Source organism: Poecilia formosa, unplaced genomic scaffold, assembly GCF_000485575.1.
Source record: "Poecilia formosa unplaced genomic scaffold, Poecilia_formosa-5.1.2 Scaffold7, whole genome shotgun sequence".
In the NCBI taxonomy this organism is placed as follows: Eukaryota; Metazoa; Chordata; class Actinopteri; order Cyprinodontiformes; family Poeciliidae; genus Poecilia; species Poecilia formosa.
In genome coordinates, this window is record NW_006799946.1 from 5,480,911 (window position 1) to 5,508,405 (window position 27,495).

Sequence of the window (27,495 nt, forward strand, 5' to 3'; positions counted from 1 at the left end):
GTTTCGTACCACCACTAATTTAAATATATCTGCCTGCCGATGGCTCTTATTTCCCCAGCAGACCTCACAGTCTCAGCGCTTTACTCAACGCCCTTCGGGACAGAACTGGACCAGAGCCACTCACAATATGGCGGCGACATCGTCAATGTATAACCCGGCCCATCTCGGATTGCGTTTATTCTTTGTAAGTACGATGACTACGTTAGCTTGACTGGCTATATTCCGACGAAAGACACTTGTTTGTGTGAAATATGTGTGATAAAAATGTCCTTACTAAGTCTCCGAGACTGATTGACCATCTCGGTGAGGATGTCGCTTTTACGTGTTTGCTGTGAACCACTGTGATTATTTCTAGCCGACATTTGCAGCTCATTATGCAATAAGAGAAGGAAGCTGTGGTCACCATGGAGCTAAAGTAGCAGACAGATGAGACCTGATCATCGTTTGTGGACACCTCCTCTAATCTTCTTGTCCAGCTGAGGACAGAGAAACTGGAGATAGTTTCAGAGTGGACCCAGAACTACTGACCAAGGTATCAGACTCTCTGCTCTGATTAATATATATTTTTACTCAGGGTAGCAGCACTTTGGAGTAGCTCTGTACTTTCACTGAAATGTTATGTTATTATTACTATTATTATTTTTCAGTTATGGTTGTCTTAATTAAGGATGGTCCTTCATGACTATCCTCTTTCAGAATGGTCATGAAGAAAGCCTGTGACTAAAAAGACTAAAAAGACAGAGTCTTTAGTCAGAGTCTTCTTCAAATGCGCAGTAATACAGACTGCTATGCCACACCCATTTCCTGCCCACAGCCATCACCATCTACAATAACTCTAAAGAAATTTGAATTAATATGAATTACAACATTATTTATTTTATTTCCCTCTGGGATCCGTAAGGTAAAGTAAAATAAGTTGAATTTAATTTGAAAATGTGTCTGATTCTACTTTCCGGCAGCAAAAACAATTTGAAGATCCATGTTATATGACTGAGAAAGGAGAATATCAAGTGGAGCGAGAATGTCTGCGATGATGAAGGTTGAAGCAGATGGACCTGGAGGGTTCAGTTTGGAGCCTCCTATAGCTGCAACATCCACATCAGATCTGGAGGAGACACAGGACAACAAAGATCTCGGTAAGTGACTCACAAAAACAGTCACCACAGGCTTCTTAGTGTTATGTAAAATAAAATAAAATCTGGAGACACAGATTCCAGTCATACAACTGTGTAGATGTAAATAAATTTTGCCACCTTTCAAAGACTATTTTGGGCTCTCTGTGCACAGTCCTCCTCTGCACCACATCACACAGTACCCCTAAATTTTTCCACCTTGTTGCAAAGAGCACAGATATAATTGCATCGATGCCTCATTGGGCAGATTGGCCCGTTGCTGTGATGCGTTACTTTGTCTGCTGAATTGGATATGACCGATCTGCCAGTAAGCCAATAAAAGTAAATGGACTGAGCCTCATAAAGTGACGTTCTACAAAGTGTTTAAAGTTTATGCCTGTCATTGACACACTCAGACAAGCACACACTAATATATTTAGAAATCAAACAAATCAAACAAGCACCAGGGAGAACGTTGACAACTTTTGATGTGATTAAAATTATATTTTGAGTCCAACTGTTTTGCAGGCTTTCTGAATAAAGAATACAATGTTCACACTTGATGCGACTGATTCTGATATATTGTTTTTATATTGACATTGATGAAAATATGTACACGATTCTGTAATTCAAGGAACATTTGGGATCTTAAGATATATGGGGAAAAAACATAATTTTCTTAAATTTATATTTAGTATTTTGTGGAGACATTCAAATGTAATAAATCAATAATTGCCACACATTAGCTAGATATTTTTCCTCCCTTTTTTCCCCCAAGAAAAACACATTTGTTGTATCCATCAGATTAATAAAGTCGTATGATATTTACCCTAAAATGTCATATTTACCCTAAAATGGCATTTCAACATTTGTACATTACTAAGTCAGCATTAATAAGCATTCCACTAACTGAATTAAATGGTGGTTGGTTTGCATAAAAATAGTTTCTAAATATCTGGTTGAATTGGTTCTTTGATGTTGTTCACTGAAAACTTGATCCAACAATAGCACCAGATTTATTCATTTTGTCTTTTGTTTTTTCAATTAGAAAAATGACAATTGAGCTTTAAAATGTAATGTGGATATTTAATAATACATTATTCTCAATTATCAATCTAGAAAATGCCTTCGTTAATCCACTTTTCTGAATAATGTCTACATTTATTTCAGTGTTGCCACTCCATCAGATGTTGGTGATTAAAGAGGTTCCTCATGACTGGACCCCCAGTTTGGGCCAACAGGACCCTGACAACCCCCACATAAAGGAGGAGGAGGAGGAGTTGTGGATCAGTCAGGAGGAAGAGCAACTTACTGTGAAGATTGAAGATGAAGAGAAACCTCAATTATCAGTAATCTATCGCAGTAAAACTGAAGACAAGATGGAGGCGGCAGCTTTAACCACTTGGTCAGTTGAACAGATGGAAATAGAATCTAATGGAGAAGAATGTGGAGGACCAGAACCAGGCTGGAACCAAGTTCCAGTAGACTCTTTTCGAGAAAATAAGATAAAAGTTAAATTAGGTACAAGAGGCAAAAGAGCTAAGAGTTCCAAACGTACGGCTCAGGCTGGAGTCCATGTAAGAGAGGAGCTGTTTGGTTGCAGTGTTTGTGGCAAAGGTTTCAAACATAAGACTTCTGTCAAAATCCACATGATGATTCACACTGGAAAGAGAACGCATTACTGTGGTCTTTGTGGGAAAGGGTTTATTGGAAAGTGCCGTCTTCAGACACATATGCGACTCCACACTGGAGAGAAACCATTTGTATGTGACTATTGTGGTAAAGCGTTTCACGCAAAGAACTTTCTGAAGACTCATGCGATAATCCACTCAGAAGAAAAACCTTTTTCTTGTGAGGTTTGCGGTAGAAGATTTCATAGAAAGGACAGTATTAAACAGCACATGCGGATACACACGGCAGAAAAACCGTTCGTTTGTAGTGTTTGCAACAGAAGATTTGCACAAGATGTTGTTCTAAAGAGACACATGCATGTTCACACAGGACATAAACAGTTCACCTGTAGTGTTTGCAGTAAGGGCTTTTCCCAACAAAATGTTCTCCAGAGCCACCTGCGCATTCACACGGGAGAGAAACCGTTTATTTGTAGCGTATGCAGTAAAGGATTTTCCTTACAAAATGTACTAAAGAGACACATGCGTATCCACACTGGTGAAAAACCATTTATTTGTAGCGTTTGTAGTAAAGGGTTTTCACGGCAAGAGAATCTGAGGAATCACATGCGTGTTCACACCGGAGACAGGCCGTTTGTTTGCACTGTCTGTTCTAAAAGATTTTCACGACAGGGATATTTGAAGAAACACATGGAGGTTCACACTTCACCATTTAGCTGTAACGAGTGTAGCGAGCGCTTTGTGAAGGAGGTCCAGTTGGAGCGACACATGAGGCTTCACACAGAGGAGAGGCCGTTTAGTTGTGACGTCTGTAAAAACAGATTTTTTAGGATGTGTCATCTTAAAAACCACTTGAGGGTCCATTCAGGAGAAAAACCGTATGTTTGCAGCGTTTGTTGTAAAGCGTTCTCACAACAGATTATTCTAACAAGGCACATGTATGTCCACACAAGAGAGAAACCGTTTGTTTGCAGTGTTTGCAGTAAATCGTTTTCACGACGTGGAGACCTGAAGAGCCACATGCATGTTCATGAAGAGTGCAACTAATTGTGTTTTTGAAAAACAAATTTTTCACATTTTACATTCATTTTACTGTATTTCCTCTGTAACAGGTTTACATTCCGTCCTTACCCAGAACTTTGTTTTTCTTCAGCGAGTACAGAGTCTTTAAACAAAGTTTGATGTTGTCAACCACTCACCACATCCAGGATAATTAAAAAAAGGTTAACTACAGTGAATTTCTTTAATAGCTAAACAAACTTAGATTGGGTTCTGTCACATCAACAGGCAGCTCTTAGATTTCCATGGGTTAACCACCTGATTACTGTAGAGCCGGTGCACACCTGTAAGAAAACAATTAGCTGAAGTTATTGTTTCATTTCTGAAAAAGATGCATTGAAACCAGAGGTTTTAATTCCAATGTATTGTGGTAAATATGAGTAGAAGACCCATCCTGTTACTCAAATGTTAATGCACACGTGAGAAATACCTTTGCTTTGTGATTCTAGTGTAAACCACAATCCATCATTTAAACAACTGTCTCCCCCATCATGGCTATGGACCACACTCAGTTGGAGGTTTTAGATATCGTCTTGCTTTAACGCAACTGGTTTAAATTTAAATGACGTTTGAAGTGATTAACTGAATTCTTTAGACATTTACCAGAAGTATGGATAGTTACTTGTGCTTAATGTGATTTAAGAGACGTGTGCCTTCTTTTACCTGCATGTGTGTCTGACAAAGCTACCATAAAGTGGTCAGTCAGCTCACAAGACATTTAACAAAAAAGAAATTTGGTTACTCTCTGGGTAGTTTGTATCTTGAACGGACTACAAAGTCGAAATATCCAAGTATCCTCTGAATTATTAAGTTGCCTTCTCCTTTCTTGTCAGAACACTTGGTTATTTTTCCATTTTGACAATTGCGAAATTGCAAAAATACCTTTGTTACTATATTAATAGTGATCTGGGAGATGGAAGATGCACTAGCTTTAAAAACTTTAGCAATTCAAACTCTCAAGTGTCTATTCACTTGAGAGTTTGATGTGTTAGAGCAGGACCAGATCTAAAGCAGGCAGAACTATGTCTGCCAAGGATCATCAGGAGTGAGGTACTGGGTAAGCCATCCAGCTTCGCTTAAACACTCTTTTGTTTGTGTTTGTTGAGCCCCACAGCACTAGAGACCTTTCCACACCAATAGACCTTAAATGGTCATGAATTAGCTGCTCTGTGGCAGGGATGGGGGAACCTCTACAGCTGTAAATTTAAAAAGTTGTTTTTTTTTATTTTTGAAAGTTCTCTCTTTTGTAATGCACTTTTATATTGGAAGTAAACCATTTGATGACAATAAAAATGTCAATTCAAAATCTGCCTGATTTCTTTTATTAAGCTTCACAACATATTGTGACTCTCCACTTTACAAATGAGCTAATGATGTTGAATACTGCTACTTCATGTCAACGAGCCTCAACAGAATATATATTTTGATTTAAAATAAAGTTAATTATTTGAGAGTTTGAATTGCTTAAAATTCAACTTTTAAGCTGAAAAGGTGTGATTTGAATTAAGGTCGAAATTTCATCTAAACTTTTAAGCTTTGGAAAATCCCATCCTTTAGTGATGGAAAAGGCAAGGAAAAAATGAGGCCAATAACAACTAAAATATGCCTATAATTCACCAATTGGGTCCCGACGTCCGTGGTTATACAAGGATGTTGCAGGACTCTGTGTTGTGTCCGCTCTCAGTTAATCAACATGGTTTCAAGCTTCGAATTTTTATCTTTGCAATGAACCACTGCTGGAAGTCTTTGTAACAGGACTGCAAGCACTGGTTCTATTAAACCTTCTCCTTGGTGCAGATAAGACTACAAAAAGTCTCCCAAGAGACCACAAATTTTCCTTTTTGTGACATCTTTGAAAGGTATGGAGATAGAGGCAATTAATGTCTATAAATATCTTAACTGATAAATTCCTTCACTTTTAGATCACATGCTGGGGTCTCATGGAAATCCTTTCACCTGTGCTGGATTAAGCGCATGTTTTGTACATTGACGCCTTTGAAACATCACAGTGACCTGTACTGATGAGTTAGATTAACTTATTTGGCCATCAAAAATGCAAGCATTGGTAAGCTTTTATCTAATAGACAATGTTTTGAATCTACTGTGTGCATATCGGCGAACTGATAATTATGCACAGAATTAATTATTACCTTTGCTCTCAGGATTATCTGCTAATAAATTTTAGTGTTATTGTTGCACTGAAATTTGTTTAAGGGCTTTCATTGAAAGCACTGACTGCATGACTTTATCTCATCTTCTTATTTTTAGTAATCCACTTAAAATATTATATATCATCTGTTAACCAATTTTAGTTTTACGTGACATGGCCGAAAAAGTTGCTTCAGGCTCAATCATTCATATTGCACGTACATAGTCTACTGTTTTGAAATATGCTAAAACCTATTAAATAAATATTTCTAAATCTGTGTTTGGACTTAATTTGATTGTATTTAATTAAAGTTCGAATTGTGAAGTTCATTGGAAATTCAGTGTTTCTTTGATGCAAAAAAATGAAATGTGATAATGGTTGATGTGATAGAATAAATGTAAGTTTTTATCAGTAATTGTGTATTGTTTAAGTGTTCTTTCCCTGACAGGCTAATACTGAAATTAGAACATTACTCATCATTCACTGGTCAATGAGGAGGAAGGAAACGGATGTCACAACGTTAGCTTGACAGGGTAAGTCTCGACAGAAAAACGTCTTAATGTCTATCTGTTATTAATGTCAGGCTCTCTACCTGAGAGTCTCCGCAAGGATATCGCCTTTGGGTGTGTTTATTTAATCATTGTAATTATTTATAACCGACATTTGCAACAGAATGTAATTAGCCTTCATAAGCTCAGTGAATGGTCTGTTAGCCTCCATGGAGCTAAAGCAGCTAACAGCAGAAACTGAATCAGTGTTTCCGACGTTGACGCTTAAAAATGCCCATGGTTGAGCATGGGCATTTTTAAGCCCATGCTCAAGTACGAGCATGGGCTTAAAAATGTACGAGTCCACGTTTGGAGTTTGTGAAAAAGAAAAACACACAGTCACAGGTGTCTGTGGACACCTCTGACCTTACCCAGATGAGACTGTTACAGAGTGGATTCAAAACTACTGATCCAGGAATCAGACTCTGCTCTGCAGGATCAGTTCAGCTCTGTTGCGTTTTAATTTTTTTTTTTATTTAATTTAATGATGTTTTATGTCTGATTTGATTCATGCTGAAACCTTGACCTAGTAGAACAAATAAAGGTTACAAAAAAGGATTGTGAAAAGGAGAATCCCAGGTGGAGCGAGGATGACTGAGATGATAAAGGTTGAAGCAGATGAACCTGGAGGGTCCAGCTTGGAGGACCCCGTACCTGCAGCATCCACATCAGAGCCGGAGGAGGAAACACAAGACAACAAAGATCTTAGTAAGTGACTCAAAAAATTATTAGTTCCAAACACACTTTTTGTAAGTGCTACCTGTTCTATGGCGGATCCAGGCTTTGACATCAGATATATATTTATTTTTACTGAGGTTAAGGACTACTACCATCAATCAATATTCTACATTTTCCTAAGCGGAAAGTTTCTCTAAATCAATGTTTTAAATTTTTCTGTGATTATGCTCTGCCGCCTTCTTTTTGAAAAAATGTTTTTTTTTAAAAAGAAAATTCATACTGTTTTTGTAAACAACACAACTGTTCTTGGTAAATAAAACATAAAAAATAAAGAAGGCTTTACTAGGGTTCCCCTTGCAAGTTGAGGTCTCACTTTAACTTTCAGATCTCTTTGTGCATGTAAAGTTGAAGCAATGGACACACAGAGCCTAAGCTTTTATTTTCTTGTTGAAATGACTCCATTATATAAAAATATGATTCTGACATTTTTCTGTGCTGTCAGCTTTTTCAAATGGTGGTATCTACCACTATCTGCAAACATATGGTGTCATATTTACAGGCATCTGTTCCATGAAATGTCAGGAAGGGGCGTTTGCTGACATCCAGTGGTCAGTACTGCATAGTGTGATCTCCAATAACACCTGCCAATATCTGGGGGCAGCTGTAAACTGCATTAACTGGTGCCCATTAAACACCAGTACCAACAGTAGCTATACATTTTGAATGGTTTGGATTTGAATAAAGTACCGACTCTTTTGTATCTACATACTTTTTGTTGTTTGCAAGTAATTAACATCCAATATGTGTTTCAGTGTTGATGAAGAAAAAAGAGGTTCCCCATGACCAGGGACTCATAAAGGAGGAAGAGGACGAACTGTGGATCAGTCATGAGGAAGAGCAGCTTTCCGTGAAGGTTGAAGATGAAGAGAAACTTCAGCTAGCAGAGCTTCATTGCAACCAAACTGAGGACAGCAGAGACACTGGAGGTTCAATCAGCAGCTCAGCTGAACAAATGGAAACAGAACCTGAAGAAGACTTTGGAGAAGCAGATCCAGACAGAAACGGGTATCTGTTTCACAGTAAGATGACCTTTCACAAAAAGGGTGAACGAATTAAACTGTGTTCCAGACTTGCTGCTGAGATTAGTGTAAAAGAAACAACATTTAGTTGCAATTCTTGTTGTGAAAGATTCAATCAGAAGACTTTCGACTCTGCAATGAGAGAGCTTGGCTCCGATCGTTGTTGTAAAAGATGTGAAGAAACAACTTCTCTTCAGACTCACATGACACTTCACCCAGGAGAAAGACCATTTGCCTGTGATAGTTGCGGAAGGCTTCATGCAAATAAATTATTTAACGAGAACCTGAATGTCCACTCTGAAGAAAAACCTTTTTCCTGTGATGTTTGTGAAACTAGATTTAAAAGAAAGCATCATTTAAAAGGCCACATGTGGATCCACACTGCAGACAGACCCTTTGCCTGTAGTGTTTGCAGTAAAGGGTTTTCTCAGCAGATGCGATTAAAGAGTCACATGCGTGTTCACACCGGAGAGAAACCTTTCATTTGCAGCATTTGCAGTAAAGGATTCGCTTTACGGGAGAATCTAAAAAGACACATGCATATTCACCAAGGAGGGAAGAAGTTCATTTGTAGAGTTTGTGGTAGAGGCTTTTCACTACAGCAGACTCTAAAGAGACACATGAATGTTCACACAGAAGAGACACCGCTCATTTGTAGTTATTGTAGTAAAGGTTTTCATCAACATTGGTTACTGAAGAAACACCTGCTTGTTCATACAGAAGGGAAACAGTTTACTTGTAATACTTGCAATAAAGGGTTTTCATTCCAAGAGAATTTAAAGAAACATCTACGTGTTCACGCAGGACAGAAACGGTTCGTTTGTAGTGTTTGCAGCAAAGGATTTTCAATCAAATATAATCTAGACAGACATATGCTGGTCCACACAAGAGAGAAACTGTTTATTTGTAGTGTTTGTAGTAAAGGATTTTCAGAACATCATCATCTTAAAAGGCACATGAAAGTTCACAGCGGACCGTTTAGCTGTAGTGACTGTAATAAATGTTTTACAAATAACATCCAGCTACAGCGACATGTGAAACTCCACATGGTGGAGCGGCCATTTGTCTGTGAAGTCTGTGAAAGCAGATTTATCCAAAAGTGTCATCTTGAAAAACACATGAAAGTTCATACTGGAGAGAAACAGTTTATTTGTAGTGTTTGCAATAAAGCATTTTCACTGAAAGATCGACTAAAGAGACACATGCGTGTTCACACGAGAGGAACTATTTGTAGTTGAACATTTTGTCAATACTCTTCAGAGATTATAGTCATCTACTCTGCTTTTATGTTCAAACCTCTGTTTTCATTTCTGATTCAACTGTCTCCACGCTGCAGTAACTCTGGATTTCACCCTGATGTCTTTACATTATCATCTAATTTCCACAGTAAATTAAAGACTTGCATGTACTAAGTACGCTTCTGCAGTAGTGTTGAATTTTCTTGTTGTGATATGAATATAAATAATGCATTTTGCCTGGTAAAGTAGCATGCATAAACCCTCAATACAGTTGCATGAGATTAGATTTTTGTGAATTTGTGTTATAACTACAAAGTCAGCTGAATTAGTGGTTGAAAATATTAAAATCGGTGGAGTGTTATAGAATTTTTAAACTATGCAAAAATGTAATGAACTTCTGTTTATGAGTTAAGAAGGTTAGTGTACCAGTCTTAACAGATAGAGACATGTATGAAGTTCCACATATCTGTAGAGGAGTTTTTATTATTTATAATTTACAATAAAATAGTCAAACTCTAATGTCTAGCGGCCAAAGTGAAAAATCTTTTCCAATTTGAGAGCCAAATCTGCTCAACATTTGAAAAGAAAGTAATATATTATTTTGTTCTTATGTTTTCCTATCAACGGGTTTTACTTTTTATTTTAAATAAAAATCATCTTCTCAAACCATCAAAAACAGTTTACCTAAAAATATTAAGCATCTAGTAACTAACATTACATTATAAAATTACAGGAGAAAACAGTTCTTGTGAACTGAGAACTGGAACGATATAAATTACCTGCTTTTAATATCCGTTAAATGAGTTTTGTTGCATTTAAACTTTATTATTTTGAAAAGCTAATGGTGGGTAACGGACGTGCTACTTCCTGTCGGAGCTTTCCGTCTTGTTCATTGGTCATTCTGGAGGTAACAACCGGATGTAGCAATATTAGCTTAACAGGCTAAGAACCGAGAGATAAACGTCTTGAAGTTTGTGTAAAACAAGGGTTTAATAATAAATTTATTACCAGTCTTCGGGAATATATTACTTCTGGTTATCTGTTTTGGATGGTTGGATTATTTCTAGACGAAATTTGCGCCACAGAATGTAATTAGCCTTTATTAGCAACATGATTAGACTTTCATCTGAAGAAGAGAATCAATGTTTTCGAAGTTGATGCATGTTAATAGTTAACAGTTCAGTTATTTAAGGCAAGTCTACATGCTGAGTTTGTGAGACTGTGCGGGGAGGACCACGTCGTCTGTGGACACCACCCCTAACGCTGTTGTCCAGCTGAAGACCGAGAGAGACTCCAGTTTCAGGCAGCAGGAATATAGAAGACACGGCTTATATGACCGAAATCTTGATCCACTAAAACATATGAAGGTTGAAGATAAGGATTGTGAAAAGGATAATCCCAGGTGGAACGAGGATTTGTGAGATGATGAAGGTTGAAACAGATGAACCTGGGTTCAGTTTAGAGACCCCTACACCTGCAGCATCCACATCAGACCTGGAGGAAACACAGGACGGCAAAAATCTCAGTAAGTGGTTTGTGTAGAATTAGGCACCGTGGAGGGAGGTCATTGTAGCAACTGCTTCTGCCTATTAGTCTGTTTCTTTAAATTATTCAGTTTATTAATCAAATTAGTCTCTGACTAACCCTACATTGAGCTTGCTCTGTTTTCTTCAAGGATTGTGGAATAATTTCTAATTAAGCCTCATGAATGTTTGCCACACATTGGATTTTATTCTTCTCTTTATTTTTTCAATTAGTAGCAATAATTTTTCCTGCATATTTGTTTGTGTTGTCTCTGACCTAGAAATGAATGCTTATATGAATGCTTATATGCAACTTTTTCAGTTGCATACTTTCCTTCAATTTCTATACAGACATGTCCAGGCATGAGTAAAACACTTGGATAATGCCAGCTTCATGTCCATAGAAGCCCATTCTCCGTTTTCTACTGTAATTGGGTCAATATCTTTGTGCTAAATTCACTTTTCGGCCAGTCCAGACCATTAGTAAAAGGGCGGATGTTTACAAACATATTCTTTGTTCTAAAGTCCAGATATTTTAGTTTTACTACAGAACATGAAGGTAGATTGAACAGTTTCTAGTGTCATCTCTTCTGGTTTTTATTGGTGTAAAAAGGTCAAAAAAGCTGCTTTTATACAGCAACGTTATCATTCAGTGATTAATAATTATTCACTATGGATATGTAGAGCTCTGGACCTTTTGCCTCAATTTTTATGTGCCAATTTTTGCAGACTACCACAAGTTGGTGATTAAAGAAGAGGTCCTCCCAGACTGGAGCTCCAGTTTACACCAGCAGGACCCAGAATACCCCCACATAAAGGAGGAAGATGAGGAACTGATGATCAGTCATGAGGAAGAGCAGCCTACTCTGAAGAGTGAGGATGAAGAGAAACCTCGGTACTCGAAGCCTAGTGAAATCAAAACTGAAGACAACAGAGAGACCGGAGCTTCAACCTGCGGCTCAACTGAACAGATAGAAATAGAACTAGATGGAGAGGACTGCATAGAACCAAAACCACACAGAGACCTGGATCCAGCCTGTTCTGAAAAGAACAAGACAACGGTTCACAATAGAGGTAAAAGATCGAAACTGCATTCAAAATTCACAGGACAGATTGGAGTTCATGCTGGAGAGAAGCCATTTGGGTGCAATGTCTGTGGTGAAAGATTCAAAAAGAAGTCCCATGTTAAAGTGCACATTATGAAACACACAGGAAGTGAAGAACATGGCTGTGACCTTTGTGGGAAAGTATTTAAAAAAAAGAGTTACCTTCAGATACATATGAGGCTTCACACTGGTGAGAGACCATTTGCCTGTGATGATTGTGGTAGGACATTTCATAGAAAGACCATTCTTAAGAACCACCTGGCAGTCCATTCAGGAGAAAAACCATTTTCTTGTGATGTCTGTGGTACAAGATTTAAAAGAGAGAAATCCCTCAAAAACCACGTGTGGTTGATTCACACTGCAAAGAAGCCATTTTCTTGTGCTGTTTGCAGTAAAAGATTTTCACAAGAAGAACATCTGAAGACTCACATGGGTGTTCACACAGGAGAGAAACAGTTTGTGTGTGGGTTTTGTAGTAGGGGATTCTCACTGAAATCAAATCTAAAGACGCACATGCGCGTTCACACCGGAGAGAAACCTTTCACCTGCAATATTTGTAGTAAGGAGTTTTCAAGACAAGATCATCTAAAGAGTCACATTCGTGTTCATACGGGAGAAAAACAATTTATTTGTGGGGTTTGTAACAAAGAATTTGCACTAAAACAGAATCTAAAGACACACATGCGTGTTCACTCAGGTGAGAAACCATTCACTTGCAGCATTTGTAGTAAAGGATTTTCTCAACAAAATCGTCTCAAAAGTCACATGAGTGTTCACACGGGAGAGAAACCGTTTGTCTGTAGCGTTTGTAATAAAGAATTTTCGCAGCAGCGCAATCTAAAAATTCACATGCATATACATACAGGGGAGCAGCCATTTCTTTGCAGCATTTGTGGTAAAGGATTTTCACTGCAAAGGAATCTTAAGATTCACATTCGCGTTCACACTGGAGAGAAACCATTTGTTTGTAGTTTTTGTAGTAAAGGCTTTTCACGACAAGATTATTTAAAAAGTCACATGCGTGTTCATACGGGAGAGAAACCGTTTGTTTGTGGTGTTTGTAATAAAGGATTTACGCAACAACAAAATCTGAAAAGACACATGGAGGCTCACACCGCATGATTCAGGTGTAGTGAATGTTTGGGAGGGGGAAATAAAGATAAATCTACATGTGCAACTCCTTTCAGGGGAGCAATAATTTTATTGTAATATGTGTAAATTTAGATGAAATCAACAAACATATCTTGAATTTCACATGATATGTAGTCTCTACTACGGTGCATTTCATAAACTGGAAATCTAAAAAGATCAATGGGCTATCTATCTATCTATCTATCTATCTATCTATCTATCTGGAGACGTTTCAGTTAAAGTGAAACAGGAGCCTTTGGTTCTGATAAATGGTGAATTTAACTACAAGAGCCTTCCAATCAATCAAACGTTTAACCACAAATAAGAAAGCGCTTTTGGTTCTGATCTTTGTAAATAACACTTTAAGCAAAAAGCCCATGCCTTTTTAAGGACTCAGAGCTTTTATTATGTCCAGCACTTTTTAACAGTCGTTTCCCAGTCCATGAACCACACTCACCAGCAGGTTTGAAATATTCTCCAGCTTTAACAAACCTGGGGCTAAATTAAAATTACCATAAAGTCATCAGTAAACTTCTTCAAAAGTTTGCCATAAATAGTGGGGATGAGGAGAGCGCACTGATTGATTTTATTTTTATTTGAGCAGTTTTTAAAGTTTATTCAATCCTACGTGCAAATATTAAGAGGATTTTTCTACCTACCCCTGGAATCAATGAGCTCCTAACAACAGAATCACAAGGTGGCAGCGATGCGTCAACTGTCAGTAATTACAGTTCCTCACTGATGTACATATGAACTTCTGTTTTCAGATACTGGGTGTAATTTAGATGCACATGTAAATGTAATGGTGCTAGAATCAGGTGAGCTCTGAAAGAAATAGTTTCACTTTGTCCTGAACATCATGTCTTTCTGACTCCTACAAAGTAAATGTTTGTTAGCAGATTCTGATGTTAGCATCTTGGCAGAACTTGAGCCATCCTTCCCATTTTCCTCTTTATAGAAAAAACACGTTTTCCTGTTACCTAATACAAAATGATGTGCTTTACTGAAAAGGTTTGTTTTTTAAAAAAACTGTTATGCCTGTGTATAAATAATATTTAAAATGTGTGTACATTCAGCATTGTATTCTTTTTATAATAAATGTAATTTAATTTCATGTTTATTCAGTAAGTGCCCTGAGGTTAGTCTTTTTAATTAGCACCATGAAAACAAAGTGAAATTATATTAAACATTTTATAAATAAGAATCTGTTTCACTTCTTTCCCATTTGTTCGCTTTGTTCTGAAAGGTTGAAAGAGGAAGCGGATGTAGAAGTAGCTGTGACATTAGAGACCTCTCAGATTCTCCATTTAACTATTGTTTGTTATTGCTGTTGGTAGTTTGCTGCACAGAATGTCATTGTTTTTTTTTTATAAATAACATGAATGGACTTTTAGCTAAAATAGCAGACTGAATTAATGCTTTCGATATTGAAGTTTTTAAAAGTTCAGGCTGTAGTGCTTTAAGACACTGCCTTGAGTTTATGACACTGTGGGACAGCTGCCTCTCGATGTCCCTTCAGAAATACGTTGTTTTAGATCAATTTATTTTTATCATAGTACACTTTAATATGTATTTTTCATATTTATTTAAAATAAAATAATGGAGACTCAGTTCCATGTATTACACACACACAAAAATAAGTATTAATTACAAGCTTTGCATACAGGATATGTTTATTTCGGGCAGCGTTACCATACAGAGTTAATGAATGTCACCAAAAGTATAAAAGCAACCCATAATCAAGAATTTCCTGAATAGTATTACTTTCTGTGTCAAATGTTATGCCATGAAAACGCAGAATGTTCACGTGAATAGAAGAAAAATCATTTTGTTAATTAATTCTCATCCCTTTGAACACCTCAGTAAGGGCTTTTTATTGAACCTGCGAAGAGGTTGTTTTTCTTTCCTTCTGAATCTGTTGTTATATTTTTGTTTTGAAAATCTCCAACCCAAGCAGCGTGGGCATAACCACTGCGCATGTGCGCCCCGTGGAGAGACTCCTGTGGTCTGCAGGTAGACAGACGCATTTGAATGAATCGTTTTGTCCTTTAAGATCATCAGATTTGTTCTGCTCAGATTACCATCTTCCAGATGAGTAGGTTTGGGTCAGAGATCCAGCAGGATGCAGGTAACATCTCCCAGCATTCACCGTACACGTCAGATGTCGGGCAGTCTTTAATAGTTCTAGCTTAGCGCTTTGTGGCTGTCCATATGCGTTCGGCGATTTTAGATGTATTGTCCTGAGTATGCTCTTATCTGTATCACACTCACTGGATGGGCGTATTTATTCTTCATTTCAGAAAAAAGATGCGGTCTGGCTGTGCATCATTGTCACCTCATAGGTAGCTCAGCTAGCTGGGTTCCAATACGAAACGTTTTAAAGTTTAGGTTAAACATGTTATATCTCAGTGTGTGTACTATGTAATCGTTTTGAAGATTTCGCTTCTACATTTTGTGATTATTTGTAGCCGACGTTTTCTGTTCAGAACGTAGAGTGAATGGGCTGTTAGCCGCCGTGGAGCTAAAGAAGCTAACAGAAGTGAGTGAATCAGTGTTTAAGAGGTTGATGTTCATCATAGAACAGAGAGACTGAAGACATTTCAGAGTGAAGCGAGAACTACTGACTTAAGGCATCATCAGACTCTGCTCAGCATCGCGTCAGCCCTGCCTAGGTTACCAAGGTTCACCTTTTCTGTTGACATCCTTTGTTAGATCAGATGCAGCATCCGTTTGATGATTCATGGCTGAAACCTTGACCTGCTAGGACATGTGAAGGTTGTAAACGAGGATCGTGACGTCTAAAACGAGTGAGGATGTCCGAAATGATGAAGGTGGAAGCAGATGAACCTGGAGGCTTGGAGCCCCTCATACCTGCAGCATCCCCATCAGAACTGGAGCAGAAACAAGATCACAAAGATCTCAGTGAGTGACACAGTTGTTGCTGAGTTGGAGGAAATTGGCAAGTTTTAGAATCACTGCAGGGCTTTGAAGAGTTTTACACACACAAACATACAAAAAAGTCAAAAATAATATATAAATATATTTTTTATTTTATTTTGGGAGAACCTATTATTTACTCTTTTATTAATACCTTCCAGCCTTTAAAGACTGACTGTCCCTTTGACCTGCATGTTGAACTCATGAAAGGCACACCTGTGTGTAAATAGGAGGCAGTTGAGTGGAAGGAGACGCCAAATCAAGTGGAAAATGCTTTTTCTTCAGATAAGGCCCTTTATTATTTTTAGTTTGTGTCCTCTCAATGCCGTTTACTGCTCCTATACAGTAATTAAGTCAGTAATTAAGATTAATCAGAAACAGCAGAACTGTATCCCAGTTTTGAAGGATTGAAAAAGACAGTCAAGATCAAGTCTGATATCATCGTGTCTGATATGTTTACACAAAGTAACCTGATTTATATTTTTGTAGTTCCTCGTGATTATGAGGATAACATAAATTTGAATGAATTAATAATACGTTTCCTGCTATCTGAATATTCCCCAGGAAACGGCAGACAGACCAAATTATTGGGCCATGACTCTCTTGCTAATGGGGAAGGGAAGGGTTCTAAATATTATTTTGTAGTATTGTCTCATTTTTTTTTGTCTTCTTTGAGATAGTTCAGACATATCTCTGGTAATTTCTTTTGTGACCCCTTCAAAGTATGACACAAAAACCAACTGTTGGATATCATCTGAACAATTTGTATGATTTTGTCCATGTAAAAATAGATTATGGCTATTATCAATTTATGTAAAGGAATAGATGTTTTAAAAATGGTTAACAAGCATTTAATATCCGTTCATGTTTTGATGTTTCCAGTCCATCAGATGTTTGTGATTAAAGTGGTTCCCCATGACTGGAGTCTCAGTTTGAACCAGCAGGATCCAGATGACGCTCGCATAAAGGAGGAGGAAGAGCAACTGTGGATCAGTCACGAGGAAGGGCAGCTTACTGTCAAGATTGAAGATGAAGAGAAACCCAAACTTTATGAGATCAAAGCAGATGACATAAGAGAGACTGAATCTCCAACCAGCAGCTCAGATGAAAAGATGGAAACAGAGCCTCATGAAGAGGACAGTGGAGGATTAGAACTGGAGAGGAGCCAAGATCCAGCATGCTCTTCTCTGCAAACTAAGACAACTTCTCACAAAAGAGTTAGGACATCTAAGTCGGCTGTAAATGGCATTCAAACTGAAGAGAAGCCATTTTGCTGCCACGTCTGTGGAAAAACTTTCAAGCGCAACGCTCATGTTAAATTACACATGATGACCCACACTGCGGAGAGAGAACATACCTGTGATCTTTGCGGTAAGGGATTTAAAGAAAAGAGTTTCGTTCAGACACACATGAGAATACACACTGGAGAGAAACCATTTTCCTGTGATGTTTGTGGCAAAGGCTTTCATGCAAGAACATATTTGAAAACTCACATGAAGGTCCATTCAGCAGAAAAACCTTTTTCGTGTGATATTTGTGGTACAAGATTTAAAAGAAAGGAAAATATAAAAAAGCACATGAGGATCCACACTGCAGAGAGACCTTTTGTTTGTAGGGTTTGCAATAAAGACTTTTCACTGCAAAACACATTGAACAGACACATGCGTGTTCACACAGGAGAGAAGCAGTTTGTTTGTAATGTTTGTAGTAAAGGATTTTCATTGAAACATAATCTGAAAAGCCACATGGAAGTTCACACGGCGCCATTTAGCTGCAGTGATTGCAGTAAACGTTTCGTGAAAGAAATCCAGTTAGAGCGACACGTGAGAGTCCACTCAGAGGAGAGGCCATACGGTTGCAACGTCTGTAAAAGTAGATTTTATCAAAGGTGTCAACTTGAAAATCACATGAGGGTGCATTCAGGGGAGAAGCCGTTTGTGTGCACAGTTTGCAGTAAAGGATTTTCACAGCTTGGAGATATGAGGAGGCACATGGGTCTTCATAAAGACTCTAACTAAACATTGTAGTTGTCAGCTAATTTGTCAGTATTTTTCTGAATAATTTATGACTACCTGATCTCCACGTTATCACATTAAATTAAAATAATTGAAAAAATATAAAACTTAATCATTTGTAATTTTTAGTGAAAAGTCCAAAATGCTAAAGTAAAGTTAATCCTGATGATTTTTAACTGGTAACTTCAAAATCACCAAAGCTAAAAAGCATAATAAACCCACTTGTGTTTTTACCAAGGCTGTTGCTAAAAAGATAAGTATAATTGTGTGTTTTACCTGTAGCTCTCCCTCCTAAATAAATAAATAAATAAATAAATAAAAGAGGTATTGGAAAAGAAAAAAAAAACAGTAAGTGTTCAGAATGTCAAATATAATGAGATTGAAGTATTAGATTTGGTCCTGAATGCAACTCTTTCTGCCTTAAATGTGATTATTTTACAACTGAACATCATCTCCAGTTGGGCTGCATAATAATTTACAATTACATATGTGCAATATTCTTATCCAAATTACTTTTGGAGTGCAATAATTGTTGACCAATATATTGCAAGTGTCATGAATGCACATTTTGCATGCCAATAAGGCTATGTGCACACAGCAGGTCTTGATGCTCAATTTCATTTTTTTTTTCCACTGAAATCCAATTATTTTTAATGGTTTTTACCGCAAATTAAATGCAACCCCAATCGAACTTCTGCGTTAAAGATTTATGACTCCAACATGATCTGCATGCAGAGAAGTGGCAATAAATGTCGCACGCACTATTTACTGTTTGTTGGCACCAAAGTAACACAGCTGACCAAAGTGACAGCACTGCTCTCTTCAGCCAATGTTTATGTATGGATTTACAGCCATCTGGCTTCTTCTGGCGCAGAATTATAATGCATGTCAATGTTGTAAAAGTCAAATAAAATGTGTCAAGTGTCACAAATCAGATTTTCTTTATTGGCTGAAAAGATTGGAATTGGACCGTTCAGCATGCTGTGAAAAAAAAATCTGATCTTGGTCGCATATTGGCAAAACAAAAAAATCGGATTTAGGTCGCATGTGTCTGCTGTGTGAACATAGACTTAAGATATTCAGCCTATCGGACTCCGTCCAGCATTCAGAGTATGAAGTAGATGTCCATGTATTGTGGGAGATGAGAGACTCACAGTTAAAGGAATCATGGTTTTGTTCTTTTAATGACAACAATCATTACATTGACCAAACATTTATTTGAGTCAGTATAAATGTCTGGCTTTGTTTTACTTCTCACATCTGTTTCGATGCTGTTTTTGCATATGACAGAAAATCCCTAAAACAATCTCCAATTCATTCTGTATTTACTGCATTTTGTGTATTGTTTATAAAAACATTTACAAAATAAAATGTACTTACTGTATTTATTTATTCAAGCATTAAGATGATGTATGTTTCACTTACCTATTAACTAGTCCTCCTCAACCAGGTGCGTATTGGGTATCTTCCTAATATGAGGGGAAACACTGAGGCTTCAAATACATTCAGTCACTGACTAAAAATATATTCACCGTGGCTCCTCATGATCCCTTTTGTGATATTTCTTTAAACTACTCCTTAAGCAGGTTAGGTCATGTAAGTCCTTCAATTGTTTATTTGAAAAAGATTGTTTGGTTCCAGCATTTATTCACTTCAGCTGCATTTTCCTCTAACATTTCTTAAGATAAGGCTTTTGGGGATTTTGGTAGTATATAAATAAGTCCAATACAATTATTTGTTTTGTAGAATAAACCAACCAACCATCCTAACAATAGCAAAATGAAAACTGGGTAGAAAGGTGTCCATTTTCATATAAATTGTTTTATTTTGATAGTTGATAGCGGAAGAGGTTTTCCAGTTTAGACCGTAACCGGATGTTGTCATGTTAGCCTTAGTTGCTAAGTCCTGATAGTAAAACGTCCCAAAGGTTGTGTGTAATTAATATGTCAGTCTTTTCTTGACAGTCTTAGAGAATATTTTTCTTACGTATCTGTTGGGTCGATGCGATTATTTCTAGCAATAGCTCGCAGTTCAGAACGTAATTAGCCTTCATTATAAGAGTGAATGGATTACTATGTGGAGCTAAAGTAGTTGATAGCCGAGACTTAACCAGTGTTTTTAATGATGAAGTATTTAAAGCTGATGTTTTAAAGCTGCAGATGGGACAGAGTGGACCCAGAAGTACCGAAAAAGGTATCAGACTCTCTGCTCTGCAGCACAGCTCTGCTTCTGTTTACTATTGATGTTAACACACTTTATTTGATCAGTGGCTGATTTGTGTCTTATTCCAGTTTCAGGCAGTGTAAAAACACAATATGAAGGCCAAGTGGCTGAAACCTTGATCTACTTAAAAATGTGAAGGTTACTGACAAAGATTGTTAAAAGGAGAAGTCAAGTGGAGTGAGGATGTCTGAGATGAAGAAGACTGAAGCAGATGAACCTGAAGGGTCCAGCTTGGAGCCACCTGTACCTGCAGCATCCACATCAGACCTGGAGGAGGAAACACAAGACGACAAAGATCTCAGTAAGTGACTCACTTTTGAATGTCTGGATTGAAGCTGATTACATCTGACTGGACATCTGACTGGACATCTGACTGCTGGAAGCGTCAGAGTGAAAAGTAAATTCAAGCCAGCTGACAGCCTTGCCTTGGGCCCCCTTAACTCATGGCATTCTGTAACCAATAATAATAAAAAAAAGTTTGATTTGGCTTCTGAAAGAAAGGAAGTGACGCATCTCTAAGGTGTCATTAAATGTGAACAATGGCTAATGAGCATATAAAAAAAACCTTTAAATTTTCATTTGATTTTTACAAATACATGATCTTCCCCTTGATCATACTTTTAATAGTCAATGGAAAGATCTTTATTGCAATAATGTTAAACCCTCCTTGGATTTGCTAGCCTGCTTTTCGTATGTTTTCCACTGGTGTTTTGATGATTTGTCTTTTGTGATGAGTTCCAAGACTTAATCTTTAGCTCCCCCTTCTGGCAGTTTGACTAGACTTCATTTGCAGCTTGAAGAATTAAACCAAATTCCTAGTTAGTCTTTCACTCCAGAGTTGCCCTGAAAGCCAGGTGTGAAGCCAGTGCGAGGATAATAACAAACCCTCACCTGAACACCTGGGTGCTTGAGTTTTCCCTCACTTTATGAAGGCGTTCCTACTGTAATGCATTCAGTTCCAGGAGGTAGAACTCTGACTCTCAGTCAGCTTAGTAATACTCACACAAATCCACTCTAATGTACATTAAAACTGAGTGATTTATAACTGAGGAACCGACCTTACCTTATGTTTGATATGCCATCTTGATGGAGCTAATTAGTTTGAGTGGACTCATCATTGATGTTTCTGTTGTCAATCATTCATGGCAGTTCTGCTCAGGTCCAGCATCCTAAACGGAAAGCTCAGAAGTTTTTGCAGGAACCAGAAAGCGATAATACCAAATCTAATCTGTGTGGAGACTCAAAGGTGATCCGGGTTGATAATCTCCTTTCTCTCCTCCCAACTTCCTTTAAACAAGTCCATAATTTATAAGTAAAAATGATGGATAAAACATTTATTTTTAATTTTCAGAAAGAGAGACATTGATCCTCCTGTTGATAAAGTATGGCTTCAGTCGTGTGACAAAACTCTGATTATTGAAGGCTTTAGAATTTCCCTTTAAGTAGTTACAATTAGTTGTGATTTTAGATTTCTGCCTTTACATCTTCTTTGTAAATTATTAAAAAATTTTATTATGCTAATTATCAATTTAAACATAATTTGTAAGGTCAATATGCCATTCAGTGATGATCCCGTGTGTTGTGATGTTCTCAGTCCACCAGATGTTGGTGATTAAAGTGGTTCCCCAGGACTGGAGCCCCGGTTTGGACCATCGGGATCCAGAAACCTTCCACATAAAGGAGGAAGACGAAGAACTGTGGATCAGTCAGGAGAAAGAGCAGCTTACTGTGAAAACTAAAGATGAAGAGAAACTTCCTCAAATCAAAACCGAAGACATCAGAGAGACAGAACCTCTAAGCAGCAGCTCGACTGAACAGAGGGGAACAGAACCAGGTGGAGAGGACTGTGGAGGATTAGAACCAGACTGGAGCCATGATCCAGTAGGTTATTTCCATAAAAGTAAGGTGATGGTTGAAGGAAAAGGTAAGACAGCTAATCTGCCTTCCAGTGTTCCTCCTCAGCATGAAGTGCACACAGGAGAGAAGCCATTTGGTTGCAACATTTGTGGAAAAAGATTCAAACTTAAGACAAATGTTAAGTTACACCTGATGATTCACACTGGAATGAGAGAACACAGGTGTGATCTTTGTGGGAAGGGATTTAAAGAAAAACTTTCTCTTCAGACTCACATGAGAGTCCACACTGGAGAGACTCCATTCTCCTGTGAAGATTGTGGGAGGAGATTCCATGCCAAGAGAAATCTTAACATTCACATGAAGCTCCATTCTGGAGGAAAAGCGTTTTCTTGTGATGTCTGCGGTGCGAGATTTAAGGTAAAGGAAAGTCTTAAAAAGCACGTGTGGATCCACACTGAAGAGAGACCTTTTGTATGTAGCGTCTGCAATAAAGGTTTTTCACAACAAAATATTCTAAAGAGACACATGCTTATTCACACAGGAGAGAAACACTACATTTGTAGTGTTTGCAGCAAAGGATTTTTGCGACAAGGAGATCTAAAGAGTCACATGCGCGTTCATACGGGAGAGAAACCGTTTACTTGCAGTGTTTGCAGTAAAGGATTTTCACAACAGGTGTATTTGAGAAGGCACCTCGATATTCACAACGCACAATTTAGCTGTGGAAATTGTGGCAAGTGTTTTGTGAAGGAGACGCAGTTAAAGCGACACGTGAGGCTGCACACAGAGGAGAGGCCGTTCGGCTGTGATGTCTGTAAAAGCAGGTTTATTCAAAGGAATCATCTTGAAAATCACATGAGAGTCCATTCAGGAGAAAAGCAGTTTGTTTGTCATGTCTGCGGTAAAGGGTTTTCCTTGCACGGAGATCTGAAGAGACACATGCGTGTTCACACAGGAGAGAAACCATTTGTTTGCAGCGTTTGCAGTCAGAGATTTTCACGACCAGCGTATCTGAGAAAACACATGGATATTCACACTTTACCTTTTCAAAGCTTTAGTGATTGTAGTTAACTTTTCATGAAGGAGTTAGACTTAAAGACTCAAGACAGAGAAACCTTTCGGTTATGATGTTTTTAAAACCAGATTTAGTATAAATAAGTATTTCCATCGTGATAAGTACTTAACAGTTCATCAAGAAGAGAAGACAGTTTATTTCCTTATTTTTGCTGTAAATGCTTTTTTTCATATATATAGGTGTTCAAAAGGGCTGCAACTTATTATTTTGATGTCAAAAATAAAAACGTGGGCATACCTTCCGTTACCAGTGCTGTGAAATGTTTGACTACGTTCTCTAGTTTGCGCATCTGATAAGTATGATCAATGTTTTGTGTGGCCAAATTTTAGCAACCGCTGTTGGGAGTTTTCTCGACGTGGGATGCCAAAACTGTGCAGTGGTTTGTTCACGTTTATTTGTTTATTGAATTTGTTGTCAGCTCAGGTGGAAGCCTTTTTCATCCTGAAAGAGTGATGAGAAATCCGCTTAGAGGACTGGGTAGAGGAGAGAACGCCAGTAAACTGATCATTTTCATGGCTATCAAAATAAAGTGACAAGTTTCTGAGAATGTTTTGTAAGTTTTGTCTTCTATTTATCTAGAACTGAATTGACATGTTAGTAGATGAATTATTATGTTTCATTCAAACTAGAGACTAAACAGCCTTGCACTTAATCAAAGTGTGTAACACAAAAGTTTATTTAATGTTCTTTAAGTCAGGTTTATACTTTGAAGCAAAAGATAAAGCATTTTAGGTGATTTGTTTTCAGAAATAATAGATTTGTACAAAAGAGTCAAACCAAGTAAGAGCAGCAGTTTAAGACATATTTGCAAGAACTGTAGTTCTGACAAATATTAGCTTCTTTTTGGTTTAATATTTTTAAGAAGCGCTGTGTTCTTGTTCTTTATTCTTGCTTATCATTGTGGTGCAGCACATTTGTTAAAGTCTATTTAAGATACAAATAAAGTTGACTTTAACAGAAATGTATTGGTTCTGGTCATTGCGCAGAATGAATTAACAAAAATCCAGGATTCTACTAAGAGCCTTGCAGACTTACATGTTTTACAATGTATAACCTAATCAGGTTATACATTGTAAAACATGTAAGTCTGCAAGGCTCTATATGCCTCCCAATGGATTTTGTAAGCAATCTCTCTCTCTCTTCCTCTCTCTCTTTCTCTGTCTGACTGATACCTTTACAACTGTGGTTTATATTCTGTTGTAAAAACTATGTCAAGCAATGTACATTGGAAGCCTGGTGGAGTTTTATGCCTGACATTCTATTTAAATAAATAATTCAAAAAAAAGATAACATTTTTAACTGATACTGGTGAAAAACCATTTCTTAGTACTTCAAGTATTTTCCGAGCAAGTGATGAGTTTGTATTGATTTTGGTTGTCTTTCTATTTTGAAAAAGTAAACGTTGAAAGAGGAAGTGGGCTTTACGAATAAGAGCTTTACTTGTCATTTATTGGTCAATAAGCAGGAAGTAACAGTCCTAGCGGAAAAACACTCCGTGCTCTACAGTTTTCTTGAGGATGTCGCTTCTAATTATTTGTTTTTAACGCTTGTGATTATCTAGTCGGAGTTTTTAGTTCAGAATGTAGTTGATCTTCATCAGTAAAGTACATGGACTGTTAGCAACTGTGGAGCTAAAGCAGCTAACAGAAGGGAGTTAATTAAAGTTTATGCTTCAGTAGTAGAAAACGAGACTGCAGGAGGACGACCGCATCGCATTTGGACATCTCTAACTTTGTTGTCCAGCTGAGGTCAGAGAGACTGGGGACAATTACAGAACGGACCCAGATCTACTGACCAACGTTCCAAGCTCTCTGCTCTGCAGCATCAGTTCATTCTCTGTTCAAACACTTTATCTGATCAGATGCTGATGTGTCTCCAATTCCAGTTAAAGGAGAAAAAAGCAGGAAGTCCAGGTTATGTGGCTGAAATCTTGAACCACTGGAACATGTGAAGGTTTTAAACAAGGATTGTGAAAAGGAGAATCTCAGGTGGAGTGAGGATGTCTGAGATGATGAAGGTTGAAGCAGATGAACCTGGAGGATTCAGCGCAGCTTCAGCGTCCAAATCAGAACCGGATCAGACACAAAACAGCAAAGATCTCAGTGAGTAACACACATTTATTTGTCTGTCTGGATTTGAGCAAGTTAACTCAAACAGGAAGTTTTGAAAGGGCTGCTGCACTGTAGGAAAAAATGTAAGTGATAAATATGTGCAATCATTTTGCACATATTTATCACCTCTGATCTGTCGAGTGGGCCTCTTTAGCAGGTAGACTCTTTGGTGACCCTGCTTAAAACAGAATTTGTTCTTTTTAAGGTTCAACCTTGAGTCCATTCGGCTGACTTTATGTTCAAAATGATCCTTCTTAAATTCAGTGCTCCTCAGTTTAGCTTGTATTAAAATGTGTTTTCCCTCCAGCCAACAAACACAAGCAAGCCACTGCCATGATTTAACTAGTCCCTCTGCAGTGTCTTGTGAGTTTGACAAGATTGATGCTCAGGGAAAACCTGACAGACTTTTAAATTAAATAAATTTTTAAAAGATCAGATTCTTTTACTTGTAAATTACTTAATTTCTCAAATAGTTTTTCTTTCTTAAAATTTAGGGGAAAGAATGGCCACTTCTTTTTTTTTCCAAGCAACAATTAATCTCTGTGTATCTGTCAATGTTCCCAGTCTGTCAGATGTTGGTGGTTAAAGAGGAAGTTCCTCATGACTGGAGCTCTTTTTCAGACCAGCAGGACCCAGAACCCCCCCAAATAAAGAAGGAAGAGCAGGAACTGTGGATCAGTCAGAAGGAAGAACAACTTGCTGTGAAGAGAGAGGATGAAGAAAAACCTCAGTTATCAGAGCTTCATCACCTTACAAACGAAGGTGATGGAGAGGCAGAAGCTCCAACCAGCAGTTTATCTGAGCATGTGCAAGCAGAACCTGATGGAGAGAACTGTGGAGGACCAGAACTTAACAAGAATCCAGATCCAGTCTGTTCTTCCCAACAAAGGGGAGTGAAGGGTCACAACACAGATGAAGAAACTATAATCTGTCCCAAACCTAGGGATGAACTTGAAATTGGTGCTGCATTGAAACCATTTGGTTGCGACATTTGTGGGAAAAGATACAAACAAAAGACTTCAGTTAAATTACACATGATGACCCACACAGGAAACAGAGAACATAGGTGTGACCTTTGTGGTAAAGGATTTAAAGAAAAGCGTTCTCTTCAGGCTCATATGACTCTCCACACTGGAGAGAGGCCATTTGCTTGTTGTGTTTGCAGCAAAAGATTTTCATGCCAGGCCATCCTAAACAGACACATGTATCTTCACACAGGAGGGAAGCCATTCATTTGTGGCATTTGTAGTAAAGGATTCTCCCGACAAGCCAATCTAAGGAGACACGTGCGTGTTCATACTGGAGAGAGGCCGTTCATTTGTAGTTTTTGCAGTAAGGGATTTTCACTGCAACATAATTTAAAGAGTCACATGCATCTCCACACTGGAGAGAAACCATTTGTTTGTAGTGTTTGCAGTAAAGGATTTTTACAACAACTTAATCTGAAAAACCACATGGAGGTTCACAAAGCACCATTCACCTGTAGAGATTGCGATAAATGTTTTGTCAAGGAAACCCAGTTACAGCGACACATGAGGCTCCACACAGAGGAGAGGCCGTTTGGTTGTGATGTCTGTAAAAGCAGGTTTACCCATAAGTGCAACCTGGAAAGTCACATGAGAGTTCATTCAGGAGAGAAACCTTTTGTTTGTGATGTGTGCATGAAAGCATTTTCACAACAAGGAGATCTGAAGAGACACATGCGTGTTCATCAGTGCATCTAGTCTTCGGATTGGGCAGTGGTTAATGCTGCTGACCCACAAGAAGAACGACCTAGATTTGAATCCTGGGTGTTTCTGAGTGGAGGTGGCATGTTCTCTCAACACATCCGTAGTTCTCTGGGAACTCTGACTTCCTTCAGCAGTCCCAAAATGAATATGTTAACTGGTATCTATCAAAGTCAGTTAAGTTTATTTGTATAGCATGTTTCAACAACAAGGAAGTTCAAAGTACTTTACATCATAAAAATACAAAGTCATAGGACACACAGTCAACAATTGAGACACTACATTTTGTCAAGTGC

General features: G+C 37.9%; 6 protein-coding genes across 8 annotated transcripts; all 6 read left to right on the forward strand.

The window, feature by feature from the left end:
• The first annotated feature begins 3 nt into the window (after nucleotides 1-3).
• LOC103152809 (gastrula zinc finger protein XlCGF57.1-like) lies at nucleotides 4-5,108 on the forward strand. 2 transcript variants are annotated; one of them, XM_007573453.2, is made up of 3 exons: nucleotides 4-532; nucleotides 960-1,136; nucleotides 2,283-5,108. In XM_007573453.2, exons 2-3 carry the CDS (start codon nucleotides 1,022-1,024, stop codon nucleotides 3,788-3,790), a joined length of 1,623 nt encoding a protein of 540 aa, XP_007573515.1. In that variant the 5' UTR covers nucleotides 4-532; nucleotides 960-1,021; the 3' UTR covers nucleotides 3,791-5,108. The 2 variants fall into 2 exon arrangements, with proteins under 2 accessions (XP_007573515.1, XP_016516775.1); XM_016661289.1 differs by having other exon boundaries at nucleotides 4-303.
• A 1,297-nt stretch (nucleotides 5,109-6,405) lies between these two features.
• Nucleotides 6,406-9,671, forward strand: LOC103152841 (gastrula zinc finger protein XlCGF26.1-like). The gene is made up of 3 exons (XM_016661279.1): nucleotides 6,406-6,484; nucleotides 7,068-7,207; nucleotides 7,990-9,671. The coding sequence occupies exons 2-3, from the start codon at nucleotides 7,090-7,092 to the stop codon at nucleotides 9,492-9,494; spliced, it is 1,623 nt and encodes a 540-aa protein (XP_016516765.1). The 5' UTR covers nucleotides 6,406-6,484; nucleotides 7,068-7,089; the 3' UTR covers nucleotides 9,495-9,671.
• LOC103152883 (gastrula zinc finger protein XlCGF52.1-like) lies at nucleotides 7,015-27,441 on the forward strand. Of its 2 annotated transcripts, XM_016661503.1 has the most exons (3): nucleotides 7,015-7,078; nucleotides 25,350-25,463; nucleotides 26,037-27,441. In XM_016661503.1, exons 2-3 carry the CDS (start codon nucleotides 25,361-25,363, stop codon nucleotides 27,194-27,196), a joined length of 1,263 nt encoding a protein of 420 aa, XP_016516989.1. In that variant the 5' UTR covers nucleotides 7,015-7,078; nucleotides 25,350-25,360; the 3' UTR covers nucleotides 27,197-27,441. The 2 variants fall into 2 exon arrangements, with proteins under 2 accessions (XP_016516989.1, XP_007573603.1); XM_007573541.2 differs by lacking the exon at nucleotides 7,015-7,078 and having other exon boundaries at nucleotides 25,338-25,463.
• LOC103152836 (gastrula zinc finger protein XlCGF57.1-like) lies at nucleotides 10,384-14,273 on the forward strand. Its single transcript, XM_007573475.2, has 2 exons — nucleotides 10,384-11,019; nucleotides 11,747-14,273. Exons 1-2 carry the CDS (start codon nucleotides 10,917-10,919, stop codon nucleotides 13,243-13,245), a joined length of 1,602 nt encoding a protein of 533 aa, XP_007573537.1. The 5' UTR covers nucleotides 10,384-10,916; the 3' UTR covers nucleotides 13,246-14,273.
• Nucleotides 15,249-18,323, forward strand: LOC103152905 (gastrula zinc finger protein XlCGF52.1-like). The gene is made up of 2 exons (XM_007573569.2): nucleotides 15,249-16,176; nucleotides 17,074-18,323. The coding sequence occupies exons 1-2, from the start codon at nucleotides 16,068-16,070 to the stop codon at nucleotides 18,207-18,209; spliced, it is 1,245 nt and encodes a 414-aa protein (XP_007573631.1). The 5' UTR covers nucleotides 15,249-16,067; the 3' UTR covers nucleotides 18,210-18,323.
• Nucleotides 20,082-23,905, forward strand: LOC103152897 (gastrula zinc finger protein XlCGF57.1-like). Its single transcript, XM_007573558.2, has 3 exons — nucleotides 20,082-20,399; nucleotides 20,498-20,730; nucleotides 22,024-23,905. Exons 2-3 carry the CDS (start codon nucleotides 20,613-20,615, stop codon nucleotides 23,355-23,357), a joined length of 1,452 nt encoding a protein of 483 aa, XP_007573620.1. The 5' UTR covers nucleotides 20,082-20,399; nucleotides 20,498-20,612; the 3' UTR covers nucleotides 23,358-23,905.
• Nucleotides 27,442-27,495: the final 54 nt, after the last annotated feature.

Coding starts and splice junctions, on each gene's coding strand:
- LOC103152897 (XM_007573558.2), top strand. CDS start 20,613: ATGTCTGAGATGAAGAAGACTGAAGCAGATGAACCTGAAGGGTCCAGC. Junction 20,731..22,023: donor ACAAGACGACAAAGATCTCA/GTAAGTGACTCA, acceptor TGATGTTCTCAG/TCCACCAGATGTTGGTGATT.
- LOC103152883 (XM_016661503.1), top strand. CDS start 25,361: ATGTCTGAGATGATGAAGGTTGAAGCAGATGAACCTGGAGGATTCAGC. Junction 25,464..26,036: donor ACAAAACAGCAAAGATCTCA/GTGAGTAACACA, acceptor CAATGTTCCCAG/TCTGTCAGATGTTGGTGGTT.
- LOC103152809 (XM_007573453.2), top strand. CDS start 1,022: ATGTCTGCGATGATGAAGGTTGAAGCAGATGGACCTGGAGGGTTCAGT. Junction 1,137..2,282: donor ACAGGACAACAAAGATCTCG/GTAAGTGACTCA, acceptor CATTTATTTCAG/TGTTGCCACTCCATCAGATG.
- LOC103152905 (XM_007573569.2), top strand. CDS start 16,068: ATGTCCGAAATGATGAAGGTGGAAGCAGATGAACCTGGAGGCTTGGAG. Junction 16,177..17,073: donor ACAAGATCACAAAGATCTCA/GTGAGTGACACA, acceptor TGATGTTTCCAG/TCCATCAGATGTTTGTGATT.
- LOC103152841 (XM_016661279.1), top strand. CDS start 7,090: ATGACTGAGATGATAAAGGTTGAAGCAGATGAACCTGGAGGGTCCAGC. Junction 7,208..7,989: donor ACAAGACAACAAAGATCTTA/GTAAGTGACTCA, acceptor TATGTGTTTCAG/TGTTGATGAAGAAAAAAGAG.
- LOC103152836 (XM_007573475.2), top strand. CDS start 10,917: ATGATGAAGGTTGAAACAGATGAACCTGGGTTCAGTTTAGAGACCCCT. Junction 11,020..11,746: donor ACAGGACGGCAAAAATCTCA/GTAAGTGGTTTG, acceptor CAATTTTTGCAG/ACTACCACAAGTTGGTGATT.